At 46.5% G+C, this 17,828-nt stretch overlaps 1 protein-coding gene across 4 annotated transcripts in view; it reads left to right on the top strand.

Moving 5' to 3' along the window:
• Positions 1-17,620, top strand: part of LOC136657053 (membrane-spanning 4-domains subfamily A member 8-like) — a 29,947-nt gene extending 12,327 nt beyond the window's left edge. For 2 of the 4 annotated variants that reach the window (XM_066633668.1, XM_066633653.1), the window contains exons 2-7: positions 8,020-8,243; positions 12,372-12,494; positions 12,855-12,911; positions 14,411-14,545; positions 15,223-15,336; positions 17,223-17,620. In XM_066633668.1, coding sequence (XP_066489765.1) covers positions 8,031-8,243; positions 12,372-12,494; positions 12,855-12,911; positions 14,411-14,545; positions 15,223-15,336; positions 17,223-17,378 — 798 coding nt within the window. In that variant the 5' untranslated portion in view covers positions 8,020-8,030 and the 3' untranslated portion in view covers positions 17,379-17,620. Of the gene's footprint in view, positions 1-345; positions 428-5,385; positions 5,642-8,019; positions 8,244-12,371; positions 12,495-12,854; positions 12,912-14,410; positions 14,546-15,222; positions 15,337-17,222 lie in introns of those variants that run through there. The other 2 variants (XM_066633677.1, XM_066633661.1) reach the window with 2 other exon arrangements.
• Positions 17,621-17,828: the final 208 nt, after the last annotated feature.

Below are 17,828 nucleotides of genomic sequence, written 5' to 3'. Positions count from 1 at the left end.
GAAAGCCTAACTACAGGTTCACTTAGGCACCCTCAGTGTACATAACAATAAGCAGCTGCCTGGGTTCATTTTGCTCAGTACTGCCTCTTCACTGCCTGGCAGTGAAGGTCCTGGGTTCATTTCCATTCAATGCTGTCTTCAGGAGTTCGTGCAGGGATGTTGACCTGTTTCCTGCATATCGTGGGTGTGGGATGCAGCTCACTTAGAGTGAATTCTCATTCCTGTCACCAAGGAGAAGATCTGGGAACAGTGCCTGCTCCCAGCCACACCTATTGACATGATCCATAAGGAAAGGAGGCAGGATAAACTGCAGAAAGCCCCACCAACTGAGATGAGACGGAGCACACCAGGACAGCCAGCCAGCCAGCCGAAACAGAACCTTGAATAAGTGCAACTTCAGGAAAGGCCCATAGCCAGGATTCTAGAGGTGGGGGCGACGCGACTATTTTTTCAGGGGGGCAATTATGTTGGGTATCTATATTGGTGTGCAAGGGATAAGTACAGAGAAACATCAAAGACCAGTAACTCCCCCAAATTTCATGAAGAGAAAATATTTTTGGGGGGTTATTGAAATACGCATTCATTATCTGTAAAGCAATGTAACAATAATTTGCATAGAATAAATGCATCTCTATGCAATGTAAAATGTATTGTCTACATCAGGGGTGTCCAAAGTTTTTGGCAGGAGGGCCACATCAGTTCTCTGACACTGTGTCAGGGGCTGGGGAAAAAAGTATCAATTTACATTTAAAATTTGAATAAATTTACATATTAAAGACGAACTTATATGAATGAATGAATGTCTTACAATAGCTCAAGGCCTATAAAAGGCCTTGCACAAAGCAAGGTTGGCCTTTCCTTTGCTGCCGCTACTGCATCACAGACGTGTAACAGCAAGAAGTGGAAGGAGCCCTCATCACACAGCTCATGTGAGAGGTCAAACAATCGCCCTCACACTGCGAGCAGTTGCGTCGGGCCAGTGTGGGCTCCAGCAAATCTCTGGAGGGCCAGAGGCTCATTGGAGACTGGGGGCTTCCTGAGGGCCACATTGAGAGGCCTCGAGGGCCGCATGTGGCCCCAGGGCTGGGGTTTGGGCACCCCTGGTCTACATAGAAATAACATGCAACATATCTTTTCATTTTACACACCAGCACAATACACAGGCTTACATTCCTGCAAAAGTAAAACATATCACTGCGATGCAGGTAGTATTTGCTTGTATTGAAAGCCTTTCATTAGCCGATGACACATTGCTGATGCATTGATACATACAAAAATAAAATTTATTTACTTTATATGAAAGCAAGAGGAAAGATATGCAAGTCAGATACAGTAACGCCACTGGAACATTAGTTTTTTTACAATATTCATTACTTTGAAAAAGCAAAGTAAAGAAGATTTGAATTATTGAATCTACCTTGTAGAGCTGAATTCTCCTATCTTTCTGAGAGTTGAATCTCCTTAGAATCAGGGGTGAATCCAGTGTCTGTATAGGGCTGGGGTCAGCAACCTGCCATTCTGGAGCCGCAAGCGGCTCTTTCAGCCTTCTGCTGCGGCTCCGTGGGAGGAAGGGGCTCACCCCTCCCGCAACGCACCTGCCCCTCACCAGCCTGAGCGCACTAGCACAGCTCCCACGCATCCTGCGGCTGCACCCCATAGGAGAGGGCGCGAATGGGCTGGCGGAGCAGCTCCTGCCCAAAGAGCCTGCACCGCCATTCCCTCCTGCCCAAGCCGCAGTGCAAAAGCAAGCAATTGAGTGCAGCTGCTCAGTTCTCCTGTGCGTGTCTCCTCAAAAGTAAGTCCCATTGTGCTTGCTCCCAGGAACGAGTGCCCAGGATTACAGCCTTCAAGCTGCCCACTCAGCATTCCCCCGTCACTCACTCACCCTCTCACTGCCCCATTTCCTTCACTTGTTTCCCCCATGATCACGGCAAAAGCAAGCAATTGAGTGCAGCTGCTTTGTCCTCCTCCAAAGCTCAGAGCACAATCCTTTGTGTGTCTCCTCAGAAGTAAGTCCCATTGTGCTTAATCCCAGGAAAGTGTGCCCAGGATTACAGCCTTCAAGCTCCCTACTCAGCATTCCCCCTTCACTCACTCACACGCTCACTGCTCCATTTCCTTCACTTGGAAACTTGAAAGGGTTTTGGAGACCCCTGCACCAGATGTTTGTATACTGTATGTGTAACATACTGTATATGTAGCATCAAAGCATATTTCATTGTTGGGAAGTAATCACTGTTAGTATGCCTTTTATTTTATGCAGTTTTGAACTCTTAGCTTGTTTGTTCAGGAGCACCTTTGTGAACAGTGTTAAGTAGTACTAAGTGGTCTTGTGCAGAGGTAGTATTGTGTGGAAAGGCATTTACAGAAGTACAGAAGTAAATGACAGTAAAGAATGACAGTATCCTTCACAAGCAGTTCACCTGTGCACAATCTAAAACAGTTGTTCTCCAACTGTGGGTCTGGACCTGATTTTTAGTGGGACCTATAAGAGGGAAGTGTATTATATAACTGTGACCTATAAGAGGGGAGCGCAAACTATATATGCAGTGTATATATACTCCCCTGGGAGTGAGTCCCGTTGACTCTACTGGGGCTGACTTCTGAGTAGACAGGGAGAGGAGCCACTCGCAGGCTGCACTCCTGTCCATGCATCCCTGAGATGAAGCCCCGTTGACTCTACTGGGGCTGACTTACCTTTCCCCCTGTTTTTGCACTGGTATGTATGGAGATCTGCCCCCCCCCCACTTCCATCTGTTGGTTCTGTGTGCAAGGGGTTTTGCAATGGTCTTGCTGTGATATCTATATAGAGATCTTCCCTCCCCCACACCTTCTCCCTGTTTTTGCACTGGTCTGTATAGAGATCTGCTCCCCCCCCCCCACTTGTATTGGAATCGAGGAAGATCTGGTGAGGAGGTAGATGTGGTGTCAGCAGTGGCCCCTTTAAGGGTAAGCCTGGACATCCAGCAGAGTGTGCTGCACAGCTGCAGGCACTTGAAGGCAATAGGGCCCTCAGGGATATAAGAGGCAGGAAGGGTTTGTGGGTTGTAGAAGGAGTGTAGGTTGACTTTGGAATCTGATCTGGCTTATTGACTTGGATACTCTGGCTGATTTGACTGACTTTGGAATCTGACCTTGGACTGTGACTTGGCTTATTGACTTTGGACTCTGCCCTGGATACTCTGACTGACTTTGTGACTAAGGGACTGCTAGAGACACTGGAGTTTGAAGTGAGGCTGCTGTGCCCAAGACCTGCTGATGATCCAGGGTCTGCTGTAGTGGTGGGAGGCTGCTAGCAGGAGAGAGGACCTCTGCAGGTTGAACAGGGGAGCTACCCTGGAGGTGGGGTCCAGCAGGACTGCAGGGCAGAACCAGGGTCATTTGTTGGGGGAAAGAGGAGCTAATTTGCTTAAAGTGGGCATAATTCTCCAGGCAGAGAATGGCCTTAGAATTGGGCAAAACACCATAGAGGACCAGGTGTCTGAAAAAACAGGACAAGAATGTATGATAAAACTAACTAAAAGCTACAAGAGGGGGCTACTTTATAAAAATGGGACCTATAAGAGCATAAAGGTAAAAAAAACAACTATATATGCAGTGTTATCTTCATTTTAGGTGTCAAAAGGGTTTTGTGGCTCCTGAAGTTTTTTTCCCTCTGGAAAATGGGTCCAAATGGCTCTTTGAGTGTTTAAGGTTGCTGACCCCTGGTATAGGGGAAGACCATGAACACTACCTTTAGAGCCCAGGTCAACCAGGCAGGTAGATCTGGGCTCCTGCCTGGACTTGAAGTCCAGGTCTATTGGTTGGGACTCCTGATTAAGCTTATAGCCTCTGTGGCTATTTGCTGGGTGGGTAAACCTGGGCTCCCGCCTGGACTTCAAACCCAGGTCTACCTGCTGTGTAGACCTGGGGTTCCACTTGTGCTTATCACCTCTGTGGACATTTGCTGGGTGGGCAGACCTGGACTCCCACCTGGACTTGGAGCCCAGGTCTACCTGCTGGGTATACCTGGGTTCCCGACTGAGCTTATAGCCTCTGTGGGTATTTGCTGGGCAGGTAGAGCTGGGTTCCCACTTGGACTTGGAGTCCAGGTCTACCTGCTTGGGTAGACCTGGGCTCCCAATTGAGCTTATAACCTACATAAGAATATATGAAGATCCCCGCTGGATCAGGCCACAGGCCCATTCAGTCCAGCTTCCTGTATCTCACAGTGGCCCATCAAATGCTTCAGGGAGCACAAAAGACAGCAAGACAAAATCTGCATCCTGGTGCCCTCCCCTGCATCTGGCATTCTGAGGTAGTCTACTTCAAAAATCAGGAGCTTGCACATACCTATCATGACTTGTAACCCATGATGGACTTTTCCCCCAGAAATTTGTCCAATCCCCTCTTAAAGGCATCTCGGTAAGATGCCATCACCACTTCCTATGGCATGGAGTTCCACAGACTAATTACACACTGAGTAAAGGAATATTTTCTTATATCTGTCATAACTCTCAACACTCAATTTTAGTGAATGTCCCCTAGTTCTGGTGTTAAGTGACAGGGAAAAGAGTATCTCCCTCTATCCACTCCCTCCATGCCCTGCATAATTTTGTATGTCTCAATCATGTCCTCCCTCAGGCCTCTATGACTATTTGCTGCACTTGGAGCCCAGGTCTACCTGCTTGGGTAGACATGGGCTCCAGATTGAGTTTATAGCCTCCATGACTATTTGCTTGGTGGGTAGACCTGGGCTCCCATTCCAACAAATCACCTTGGTACCTGCCCAGTGGGTGTTTCCCTGACACCTGATTTTGCTCTCCATCCCGGTGGGTGCCCTTCCCTGCTGGCAGGACAGTTGGAGGGGTATGCACCCATGGCCTCCCCAGGATTCGTCCCTACTTAGAACCTTTTCCACACTTAAGTTCTTGGTTCTCTTTAGCTCAAATGCTTTCCATACTTTCTCCACCAGAAAAAGGGTCTCCCCAGTCCCCAAGCAGCAGCCATTAATTTTAAATATATATATGAAAGGCAAAACCCCCACCATGATTTCTCCAAACAGAAACGTTTCTTTCTGACCCTCTGCAGCAATACCTTGTAGTAATTAGCATGTTCCACAGTCGAAGAAACAGCACCCTCCCCACCCCCCTGCCAGTACAAGTAGAAATCTCTCCCTCTCTCCATGTGCTCTGGATGGGGGCAGAGTGACCAGAGGTCATAACTTCCAAGGAGCCCCCAAGGACCCTGTTTTACTCACTCTACACACATGCACTCTCTCTCCCTCCCTCCCATCCCTGCCAGAAGCACCTCCTTCCTCCTGTGCACAAAAAAAGTTGCAGAAAGGGCTTCAAATCATCCCCAACTGACACCACACTAGACAGAAAGAGGACAGGGTTGGAAAAAATTCTAGGGGGAGCAAACTGCTGGCTCGGGGGGGGGGGCAAAAAACCCCTGCCCCCCCAAGCTACGGCCCTGCTTCAGGAAGCAGTTTTCAGCAGATGTGGCTGCGGAAGGATGTAACTTTGAGAGAGGCCAGCCCAGTGCAGTAAATGAGGCACTTCCCCAGCCCCCTCCCATCTGCCTCTCTTTTACTTGTAACTTTCTGATGATGCAGTAGATACTCTTGCAGACAGAGAACAAACACAGCAAGGAGCATAAGGTAAGTACTTCAGGACAGAAGGGAGGGGACAGGGGCACATTGGGAACAGGTGGCAATGAGGGATGCTGGCCCAGTGCAGTAAATGGGGCACTGCCCCAGCTGCCTCCTACCCACCTTCCCATTTTCCACCAATCCAGGGGTTGGCAGGTTGCCAGCTTTCTCCTCACTCAGTCTGATTTGCATTGCCGTTGGGGAGCTTGGCTGGCAGGCAAGCGAGTCCCTCCCTACAAAGATTCAGGGGCACATGGGCTTTAAGAGACCAGGCAGGGAAATCTCTTCTTCATGTGCCCAAGGAAGAAACTGATGTTTGGAACTGGAGCCCCTGGAATGACAGGGTCAGGCAGTGGCTTCTTAAGGAATTTAATCATCCATCAGAGGCTCAGGGTGAGGCCAGAGGTGTTCACAGTTGCCAATGAGCACATGTGCTGAGGCCTGGACCAGACGTGGCTTGGCCTAGACCAGCTGGGCACATGCTGTTGATTTTGTCCTTTTTTCATGCACAAAGAGCAGCTCCTTTCTGTTTGGATGAAAGTTCTTCTTCGGCTGCAACTGTGGTCTGTTGACAAGGGGAGAAAAACTGGGGGGGGGGGTGCCTTTGTTCTGTTCTGCTGGTGTTATTCTCATTCAGCCAATCTAGCATTGCTTTGTCCAGGTTAAAGCAGTCAATGCATTCACTGACCAAGTGTTTGTAGAGTACTTTTACTCTGTTTTCAGCCGGTTGCCAATCGGTTTCATTGACGTGAGAAGCCATCTGTCTTACAAGGATATCTGAGTAAAGTGGTAAACGAAAGTGGTTGCGAAGAATGCGTCAGCCCTGAAAGAGTGCTTTCCATAATGAAAAGGATGAGCCCTCAAAAAGTCCTACGACTCTCTTTGTTTCTGACTTAAAACATATGGAGGATACTATGCAGAACTATTCCTGACCAATCTTTCTTTGGGCAGAGTACAACTTTCATAACAAGCCTAAATACAGAGCAGAAAAATTCCTCTCACTGCTGCTGGAATGGAGTGGCAAGAACTAGGACTACATTCTGGGAAGGAAAGGAGTCTATGTCCTCCTTCAGGAGACTAGTCGCAGGGAAAGTAAAAGTGTCTCTTTTTCTTCATAGATATCTTGAGGAGAGAAAGGAGGAGAACATGTCTCTCCCTTAGCAGAACTGAGTATTTTTGTTTCATTTGTGCACAGGTTGTCTCTGACTTTCATTCTGGTTCCGTTCCAGAAATTGGAACTGACAGAAGTCGGAATAGTGCTTCTGTGTCTGTGTCAAAGCATAAGACTGGACAAGCCGTGCCTGTGTGAAAGCACCAACAGGGCTGTCCATAAGTCAGAGGCCTATAAGTCGGGGACCACCTATATACGTACACACAGGCTCTTTGACTCCACATCAAGCTCCGGCTTGTTTTAAGTGCTTGTTCTCACTTGCTCATGCTTTTTCAGCCAGCGCCAGGACTGCAAATCAGCAGGAAGGCTTTGTAAGTAGCTTTAACCCAGGGGTGTCAAGCATAAGGCCCGGGGGCCTGATGCAGCCCGCGGAAACTTTTTATCCAGCCCTCAGGCTCTCAGCTGCTGAGCAGTGCTGAGGTGTTACTGCTGAAAGGGCAGCCCACATGAAAATTGGGCTCTCCCATATCTTGAAATATGATCCCAATTTGCGTATTTTCTCTTCTGTCGTTTGCAGCTAATGAGTTCCTAAGTGACAAAAAGTGTTTGTTTTTAGTTAATGGCATCACTTTCTCCCTAATGGCATCACTTCCAGCCCTCATCAGTGCTATTTGGCCCTGGGTATGAAACGAGTGACACCCCTGATTTAACCTGTCATACTCCTCCTCTCACCTTGGGAGTAGATTTCACCTGTCATGCTTCTCCTCTCACCCTGCTTTGAGCCTGCTGCTGCCAGGCAAACCTGACTTCACGTGCCCCGTTCCAAATGAACATACCAAAGAAAATGCAAAAGGAAAGCAAATGGGCCAAATACTTTCATAGAAAGTTGAATCTGAGCAGCAAGACTTTTCTTGCTCAAAGGGAATACTACTCTTCATATGTTCAGAGGCATTTTCAATATATTCCAACTGGCAATAATCATGAATCACATTTTACTGGACCAGGGTGGGTGTTTTGGGAAAGAGCTTTGAAGGAAATTTGATGGACATGTGAGTTTGTTTTTGTTTTTTTTGGTCTTAATTTGAAGGGGGAGGAAGATACTCAGTGTATGTGTGTAAGTTTGGAGTGGGGAGTTGTTGAGAGATGTTTGGCTAGTAAACCAATGAGTTATTTGTGAGCCTTTGCCTACCACCACAGCGTCCACCAGCCACCAGTGGGTGAAATATGTAATGTTTGTCCAAATCTGAGGGAGAGTTTTTCATGTGTTTCTTTGCAGGTAACTCAAAAATGGCAGCAGTTAATGGAACAATACTGTTCATTCCCACAAATGGTGCCAATGTAATCCAGGCAGGCCAAGGGATGCCGGGTGTCATGATCCAACCTCCAGGGACGGTACAGTGTGTAGGCCAGCCATTTGGAAGCCCCAGCAGCCAACCTCAACAAACCCAACGGGTGGGGGCACTGGAGAAACTTCTGGAAGTGGAGACCAAGACTCTGGGGGTAAATGCATTTGATATCTGTTCATGCTCAGATCCATGGTAATTTCCCCTGGTGTTTCTGCAAGAGATATCAGTGTGAAGGAGTAAACTGATCAAGAAGGATTGGCTCAAAAGAATAGTGCTCAACAAAGGAGCATCTAGATCACAATTTTCTGTTCTACTTTAATTATATGTGTTAGGGATAACGTGGGTTGAACAGCTACTACTGTATATGTAGCCACTGGCCATTGTGTGCATTCGGAGGCAGGCGGCAGGCAGCAGCCATGGGAGAAGCTGCTTTGACCCTCACGCTGCTGCAGCAGCAGCAGCAAAAAAGGAACAGCTGCGGCTGCTTTGCATCTCCTGCTGCTGAACAAGAGGAAGCCTGCAACCCGATCCTCATTTACCTGGGAGTAAGCCCTGTTGACTATTATGGAGCTTACTTCTGAGTAGACCTGGGGTGCTCAAACTTTCAACTTTAGGGATGCTGGACCTTTAACAAGTGTATAGAAGAGAGAATTTCAGCAGGTGCAGCTTGTCATCCCACAAATCCAGCATCCCTAAAGTTGAAAGTTTGAGCACCCCTGGAGTAGACACTTCTAGGATTGGGTATCAAGTCTGTTGTTGTCTGCCCTGCCTGCTGATTGGGCAGTGAGAGAAGCCTGGAGGAGGTCTGGGCAGAGTGAGTGAGAGAAGGGGGGGGTGGTAGGCAACCTCCTAGGAGCCAGCGAGTCTGCTGAGGCCACCAGCCTAAGAATGGGCTGGCTGAAGTCCCTTTTCCTTGCCAGAGTTGCCTGCAGCTCCCCAAAGTGACCCTCCCTTTCTTGCCTTTGCCTTTCAGAGGAGATGCATTGGGGCCACAATCCTATCCACTTTCCTGAGAGTAAGCCCCATTGACTATAATGGGACTTACTTCTGAGTAGACGTGCCTGAGCTGGACTGGGCTCTCTGGTTCCTCTCCTAGCCCCACTTTCCTGGGAGTAAGTCCCATTGACTATAATGGGACTTGCTTCTGAGTAGACATGCCTAGGATTGGGTTTTGGTCACACTTTTTTTCCTGAAATACAGGAGCAGGCAGAATGTGAGGCAAGTGATTCTAGACCTTTGGAAGGTGCAGAGGAGTGAGGGAGGGACAGTAGGAGAGGTGCTGACTGCAATTATGAGATGGGGGAATGTGCCTGTGGGAGGGGGTGGGGTGGGGGAGAGGAGGAGAGAGAAGTGCCAGTCGCCTGCTCCTGTATTTGAGAAAAAAGAGGGCAACCAAAAGCCCAATCCTAGGCATGTCTGCTCAGAAGTAAGTCCCACAGGCACATTCCCCCCAGTCTTTGGCTGCAATGCTAACCACACTTTCCTGAGAGCAAGCCCCATTGAACAAAATAGGACTTACTTCTGAGTAGACCTGGTTAGGATTGTGCCCTTTGTCATGTAATGATTTAATTGTATTAATTAAAAATTAATTGTAACGTAGTAATTTAATGTAAGTAAAAAAACTGGGAGTGTGCCTTGACAATTTTAGTGCCTTGACAGTGTGCTGTGAGCTGAAAAAGATTGGAAATGGCTGAGATAGACTGAAATATGCACAGTACTGTAGATACTCACATATGGTGAGTGAAATTTTTGCCAAGTAATCAAGCGCCAATTATCACTTGGCCTTATCTCCAGGTCAATCAGAGGGCAGAGCCTTTCAACTCTGAACAGTTTCTTTCTTGATCAGCTCAGGTAGGCACCTCCTTAGTTGCTATAGTAATTTTCCAGGGACATTTCAGCCAAAGTTAACCTTTTATTCTCCTTCCTTCTGCTGCAGCCTGGTTCTGCTTGGCAAATGCTTGCAAAGCAGGTCTGTTTTTTGAAACACCAGGATGGGATCCTCCTTCCCAGGCTACAATTCAGTGCACCATTACTTAAGAATAACACCCATGGAAAGCAGTGGGCCTGCTTCTGAGTAAAAAGGGTTGCAAATATCTTATCTCTCTGCTGTAAATTGAATTGCACACTCTCAGTTATGTGTTATGGGTTGTATGTTGTATGTAGAGCTTCTGGCTTAACACGCCAGACACCTTAAAGGTGGATTTGATTCATGGTTCTCCTGCAGTGGTTCCCAACCTTTTCCACTTGCATATCCCTTGGCAGCCCATTTCCATAAATTGTACCCTTCCTATTAGCAAAATGTTTGTAATTAATAATACAAGCCCTCATCTCCTCTCTATGAAAGCCCAGACTTCACGTATTCATCACATATTTTCTCTTTTCATTTGTTTGAAGAACTGCCTTTGCACTGTTTTGCACCAGAAGTGTGCTGAGAAATTCTGGGTGATTGATCACTTTCCATATTATGTTTCAGCTTTTTCACTGTGCTGGTTTTCAATCACTGGTTCATAGATGAATTGATGACCAAAAACTAGCTATTGGTGGGGCTTTCACAGCCAACTAGCTACCTCCCTTCCTGCCTTGCTGGTTCTTGCAAGGCATTCCTGTCTTGGAAGGCATTCTGGAGCATGGCCTGCCTTTTTCTGCCATTATTCCATTCTTTTTCAAGTACCCATAAAGGTCCTGTTGAGTGTCCCTGGGAGTACATGAATACCAGGTTGGGAACCACTGTTTTACTGGTATGTAGTTTACAGTGCACTTACTCTGATCGTGTTTACAAAAAGGTGGTGAAGACCAGAATTTAAAAAGAATAAAAATGTATCTTATGATCTTTTACTATGTTTTTAATAAATTAGAGACTACAGTTCTTAGGTAACAATTAGTGGTAGGTTATTTTTCAGGATCTGGCCTGGGGTAAAATCAGACAAAACTATAGTCAGACACACCCCTAGGTTCATCCGACTTATAGAAAATTCCATGATTCCAAAACCTGCCCTTGAGTTATCTGTGGGTTTGACTTATAGGCGAGAGTCTGCGGTATTTCACTAAATGGACTAGAAACCCAATCCTATTCTTTCCCCCACCTATACAGGCTATCCTGCATGTTATTGTGGGGGGGGGGGGGGAGAGGGGCAGATATGAAGGCTTGGGAGAGGTAAGAGAAAATATTTTCCCTTACCGCCCCATTTGCAAATAGATCTCCTCAGACCTGCACCAGCAAGACCAAGGAGAGAAAGGGGCATGCAGGAGGTGAGGAAGGGGATAGAATCCAGCGAAAGTTTCCCGTGCCAGGTGCTACTCCCTTCCACTTTCCCTTTGTCCTGCCCTCCCCACTCCCTGTTCTGCCCTGCCACTGATTCACCATTGTCATTGGTGTTCCTCTACCTGCTGGTGCATGCCTCTGCAACCTTTTTGGTGGCAAACTGGAAGTGCATGGCTCCACCTGGTTCTGGAGTGCCTTTTGTGATGTTGGAAAGCACATTGCTCTGTTGGGACACTAGTTCCAGTGGTAGAGCCCAGCTATAAGATTGGGGTGATCATCTCTAACAGGATTTGGAGGATGTGTACATCTCAACAGAGTTTTGGACAATATACATCGGCCCCCCGAAAACATGCCTTTGATTTCTCTCTGTTTTGTTATATCTCTCATTGCAGCACACTTTTCAAGGTTCCAGGACTGGATCTCAGCCAGTCAGAACTCTGGCTCTCCCATCAATGCACCACCACTTTCATGGCCCCTCCCACATTCTGTTAACTTTGTGCCACTTTTGGTTTATTGCTTTTACATCTCTCCCCTCAGTTCCACCTCCCTGGTGCCTGGCATGCTGCATTGGTTGCCTGCTGGATGCAAGGGGTCCTGGGATTTCTAGCTTGACCAGCATCAGAAAAATTAGAATTCTCATCCCTCCTTGCATCTACTATGGAGTCATCATCACAGCACTCAGGGCATCAGGGAAGGGAAAGGAGGAGAGGGAGGGACCACCTTCCATTCTCTTGATGGAGGCACAAGAAAGGGAAATGGGGGAAAGCAGTTTGGGTGCAAGCAGGTGGATAGAGAAAGAGGAAGGTGCTGGTATTTGCAAGGGAATGTGAGAGGCACCAGATAGGATCCCGTGTTCTCAGAGACCTCATCCAGAACATACCAGCTTCTGAATGTGGTTGAAAGACAAGAGCTCTTTTCAGAGTTCATTTGTTGCAAGCACAGTTCATAAGCCTGACTGGTAGGGATTCACTCCACACTAATCAGGACAAAAATAATTTGTTTTCTCTTGGCTGCATACAGGCAATCCAGATCATACTTGGACTGATACACATTGGCTTGGGGGGTGTCTCCATCGTTCTTCATCCTCCAAGGTACATACCTTTGGCGGCTTATTCAGGCTACCCGTTCTGGAGTGGAATCTTTGTAAGTATTGTTGACTGTGTCTTAGAGAGGCTCCCATTTTTTGTTGTTTACCACCTTCAGGTTTTTGTAGAGTATTTTACTGATATCTTCAGCTGATTTCTTTTGTTGAGTGTTTTACTGATTCCTTCAGTTAGTTGTTTAATTTGCAATTTTTTACATTGATTTCCTTGCAAAATAGGGATATGCTTGTAAAAACAAAAGATTAAATAATATAATAAAGCTTATTTTGGTAATGGGAGACAATCTGCTACTTTTTGATATCACTGAAATATTATCAAGCTTTCCTAGACTGGAATCATGTTTCTGTAGGTTTTAAGAGAATTGCACTCCAAAGCATATATTTCTTTTTCTTTTGAACAGTTCATTGTTTCCGGATCCTTGTCGGTGTCCACTGAAAAACACCTGAACTTTTCCTTGGTGAGAGAGAGAGAGAGATGTATCATTTGTCTGTATGATTGGTCAGCTGCAAACTCTGCAGTCTAACACCCCCCCCCCAAGTCCCACCACTTGCTCCCAGCAAGATCCACCCCGTACGTAGTAAACCCCTATACACAGATCCCAGGAAGATCCACCCCTATACACAGCAAGCTCAAACAAAGTCTCAAATTAAGATCTTTATATAATGGAAACATTTTGGTTTATAAAAAACATCTAGCAGATCCAGGCCCAGGGCCTAGGAGAGGGGGGTAAAGGGAGTAATTTGTACCTGGGCCCAGAGTCAGAAAGGGGGCCCAGGAACCAAAGGAGGGGGCCCAGAAAGTTCCTGGGACCTGACATTTTCCAATCTCACCCAGGCTTACTGCCCACATGGGACATTACATGGGCTCATGGCGACAACTGCTGCCACAGGCCATGCACACCAGGCCCAGGAATGCATACACTCCTTAACAGTGTCACGCCTGGGGGAAAACCGACTTGCTACAGCCGCTCTTAGGCTTGTGGATGCACTTCCCATGGTACACAAGACCCTTTCAGTTCCAGGGTGATCTTCGATCCTATGCTGCGAATCTCCTGCAGGGATTTTCTATATTTGACAGATTTTAGGGAGACTTCAGAGGGTTTTCGTATTACTGCTTTGAGCTGCCAGCACCAGGCAGGCGGGTAGGCCTGAGCTCTGCCTGGGGAAGCCTGGTAGACCTGGGCTCCAAAGACTATTCTGGCTGTTGCCACTTTCCCCCTGCTTGTTTTGCCTCCCTTCTGCCCCCCTACTCTGTTCCACCCCCTCCCTCTCTGGGAAGGGGTCCAAAAGAAACCTTGTACCCCATGAGGAGATTCCTCTCAGAGGCCCTGTCCAGGCCTGTCACTGCTCATTCAAGCCACATATATAGGTGTCATAAAGGTGTGCTAAAGCAATTTTCAAAACCCTGTGAGTAAGATGCAGGGGCAGCAGAAAGGCTTCACCATCCCACAAGTGCTGAATCTTGAGGAACGGGTGTCAGTGAGTATGCGCTGAGTGGCACAGGGGCATTGAGAGGAGGGCAGAACAGAGGCAAGGAAGGGTGTTTTGGGTCAGGGGGAGGGGCAGGTCAGGAGTGGGGCAGGAGGTCTCCATTGTATTCAAACCCCCATTCCAGGCCAGAAAACCCTAAAGAACAAAAGGAGAACTATTTGGCATCTCCCCCATAAGATGCAGCACGTGTTTTGTTGGCGGGGTGCATCAAAGGGAGGAATGATTTGAAAGAATATGAAATTGCATAGTTTTGTATACTTTAAGGTTTGCTTCACAGTATCCCGAGCTGCTTCCTGTTTCTCTCTCAGTTTTCTTCAGATGAAAACCTTGATTCAGCTTCAACTATGAGTTTCTTATGCCCATTTTGGGAACGCCCATTTTGGTTCACATTCACTATTTTCCTTAAAGGAGATCTGTGTTGTGTCTGTACCTTTTGGTAGCCAATTTGTTTCTGTCTTTCTTTTAGGTGAAATGTGCTGTTGGAATGAACATCACCAGTGCTGTGATGGCATTAATTGGCATTGGAGTACAAATAGCAGAGCTGGCTATAAATTCACCTGAAAGGTTTCACATATCTGATCATTATGGGCTTTCCTTATGGGTAAGTGATTCCACAGATAACTCTGAATTTTTTAGGTAGGATTCAGTGAACGATGCAGTATGTTTGTCACTCAGAAGAGCAGGATCCTGCTTAAAGCAGCACTTAGGCTGAGGGAGAACTGCATTCAGCATTTGCACTGAAATATTTTGCCACTAGAGTGTGTCCTGTTTTCTCATAGCTGCTATGTCCACAGTGCTCATGACATCCTATGCAGTGTGGCTGTGCATTTATTTATTTATCCAGGCATTTCTATCCTTTCTTTCTAACTCCAAAGAGACTCCAAGGAGACTCATAAGGTGGCTTTCAACTTTTTAAAAGTCCAATATGGTAAGAGTTCTCTCAAGCTAGTGCTGATCTCTGTAGGAGATGACCTAAGCTCCCTCTGGCCTACCTGTCTGCCTTACACACTATCAAAGGTTATGTAACATTGTGTTCAAAATGTATTTATGTGTTGGAGAGACCCCTTGATCAAAAGTTTCCAAATTGTTGCCACCACCCCCTCGCCTATAGTTGTGCCTGGTTTTTCACTGAATGAACCAGTGAATTTTTCACTGTTGTTTTCAAGTCCATTGAGTCTATAATATGATTACTAGGAGATTCTTTAACATTGCAATGTTGCACCTTACTCTGAGATAAAGATTAGGTGTTCATGTTCCACATGCTTTTCTGCTCTGCAGTACTCACGTACCGGTATCTGTGTCCTCCTCCTTTTGTTCACTATCCTGGAATTCTGCATCACAGTTTCGACAGCTCATTTTGGATGCGAGGCAACTTGCTGTAAGACTGACCCAGTAAGCATTTCACACATTTCTCATGATTTCAGCAGATCAAAGATGAATAGAAATATATAGTAATACAGGTGGATGTTTCACTGATGAACATAGATGAAACATGAATGAAAAACTGCTTCAGACTATTATGGGTCTCTTGCCATTCCCTCTGAATCTTCAGGTGGGATCCATTTTTAGAGACAGGAATCTGGGTCAGGATCATGCATCTGACCCAGCCTAGAAAGGCCTCTCTTGCTATATCTCCTTTCCATGTCTTGTCTCATGGTAAGGAAGAGTGTCCCCCACTGCAAAGAGAAAAAAAAGCACCAAGACGAGTGCTTACATGTTTCTTTTATAGTGATGCATTTTTGCTTCCATGTGTACATGGTACATGCCAGGATAGCATGAGACAGGCCAGTCTCATGGCATTTGAATTGGACTGGTGGCAAGAGGGCTCATGTTGCACAAGTTTAAACAAGGCAGAACTTTGTTTTGTAAGCACAATTCACTCCCACCACATTCTAGATGGCTGCTTAAGTATAGCTTTGCATTAAGCACCCCCTTTCTTTCCACTGTGCATATGTCACCAAGACCCACACCTCTAACCGTCTCCCTGCCCACTGCCATCCATCCCAACCTCCCTTTACACCCCCGCCTTGCCTACCCTGGTGTAGTCTAGGGTCTGTTCCAGTGTGGTTCTGATAATGCTACCATTTTGCAGTGGTACTCAGACTGGCTCAGTGGCAGTTCACTCTGCGCACTGTCACTGGGCCTTTTGTGGTAGCGGGATGCTCAACCTGCTGTCGCAAAAGCCCATAACAGAGGGCAGTCTATTTTTAAGCTAGCAGTTTTGGGGGTTGCCCAAATATTAGCCCTAGGTCTCCAGTATAGAATTGCCTTCAATTGAGCCATCAAGTTCCCCGAGAATAAGGAAGGCCCCGCTTCCAGTTGATCGCCTTCTCATAAAATTGGGACATCAGTTAGAAGCAACTGGATGGGGGACAGACTGGCCTTTCCACCACCAGTGAGTGACGTGATTTCACATCCCTCCAAGGAATCACCACTTCCCTTTAGTCCTGGTTCAGTCTAGAGAGAACAGTGACTCACCTTTGGTCCTGCATTGTGGGGCACCATAATTCCCTGCTCTTCTTGCTCCCCAGTCATCCACTTCTCCTGCTATTGCAACTCCCTCCATTTAGGCTATATGAGTGATTTCTGCATATACCACACTACCTTTTTAAATTTCCCCTCCATATCATTGTGTTTTTATCTCCACAATAAAAGTTATCTATTGTTCCATCTTTGACCTCACCTTTTCATGCCATTCCATGGAGTTGTACCACTGACCACTCAGTTCCACAGGGGGTGGGGTGGAATAGCAGCTGGGTAGATTTTTGGCAGGTGAACAGCACAGTGGGAAGGGCCAGCCCTCCCCTGCATTCCAGTCCTAGTCCAGATTGCTTTTTGAAATCTAGAAATTTCAGACTTCTAGAAATGCTTTTTGTCCAGAAAGGGATCCTCTAATTTGCGCTGCCACAAGATGTGGTGATGGCCACTAGCCTGTATGGCTTTGAAAGGAGATTGGACATGGGCAGGTCTATCAATGGCTATCAGTCATGATGGCCACGGTGACCTCCAGGTTCAGTATATCTCTGAATGCATGTTAGAGAGGAGCAAAGGTGGGAGAAGAGTATGCCCCCTTACCTCCTGCTTGGGGGCTTCCCAACAGGGCTTTTCTTTTGTTCTGTTTTCTTAAAACATCTGCTCTTGTCTGCCTTAGGGAACGTAGGGCAGTTCTTTCATTATGATGAAAGAGGTGATGGCAGTGAAAAGAGTCACCATAATGATAAGAGAATGGTGGGGGTGATGATGATCAAAATAAAGTTAATGATTTGTCTTTGTTTCAGACGATCGCTTTTGTGCCCTACCCTGTCGCAGGCAGTGCACCACCTGCTGAAGTTATGATTCTCGGAAACAGAGGTAATGTAGATGTTGCAGAAGGCCACTCTTGTCCTCCATCCTATGAAGAAAACTGTCCAGCTTCCAAGAATGAGGTCTACTAATCCAGGAGAGAAGATAAGGCAGAGATCATGTCAACAATCAACCAAACTCAGAAGTTAAATGCGATCAACATCTTTCAATATCTGCAAATAGCCATTCTCCAAAGCAGTGGTTCTCACTCCTTTAGCACTGGGACCCACTTTTTAGAATGCAAATACATGGCATTTTATGTTTGTAGGTGATTATTGTTTTTGTGTAATGAATTTTTATTTTACGAAATAAAGACAATATTGCCACTTAAAAATCTGTTTCTCTTAAGAGATTTTTTTAACAGGGCGACAGCCTGATTCTGGGTTCACCCAAAATACTCCTTCAGTCAGTTTTCTCAGCAAAGCTTTGGAATGGGCTTCCTGCATGTGGATGAATGGAGACCTGCATGTGGGTGGGCTATGCAGACATTCATACAGACTGTCTCTTTGCCGTTGTCCAAGATCAAAAGCTATAAGGATAAT

The sequence above is a fragment of the Tiliqua scincoides genome, chromosome 1 (assembly GCF_035046505.1).
Source record: "Tiliqua scincoides isolate rTilSci1 chromosome 1, rTilSci1.hap2, whole genome shotgun sequence".
NCBI lineage: Eukaryota > Metazoa > Chordata > Lepidosauria > Squamata > Scincidae > Tiliqua > Tiliqua scincoides.
The sequence above is the reverse complement of the archived record's forward strand: the minus strand, read 5'-3'. Positions and strand labels throughout refer to the sequence as shown.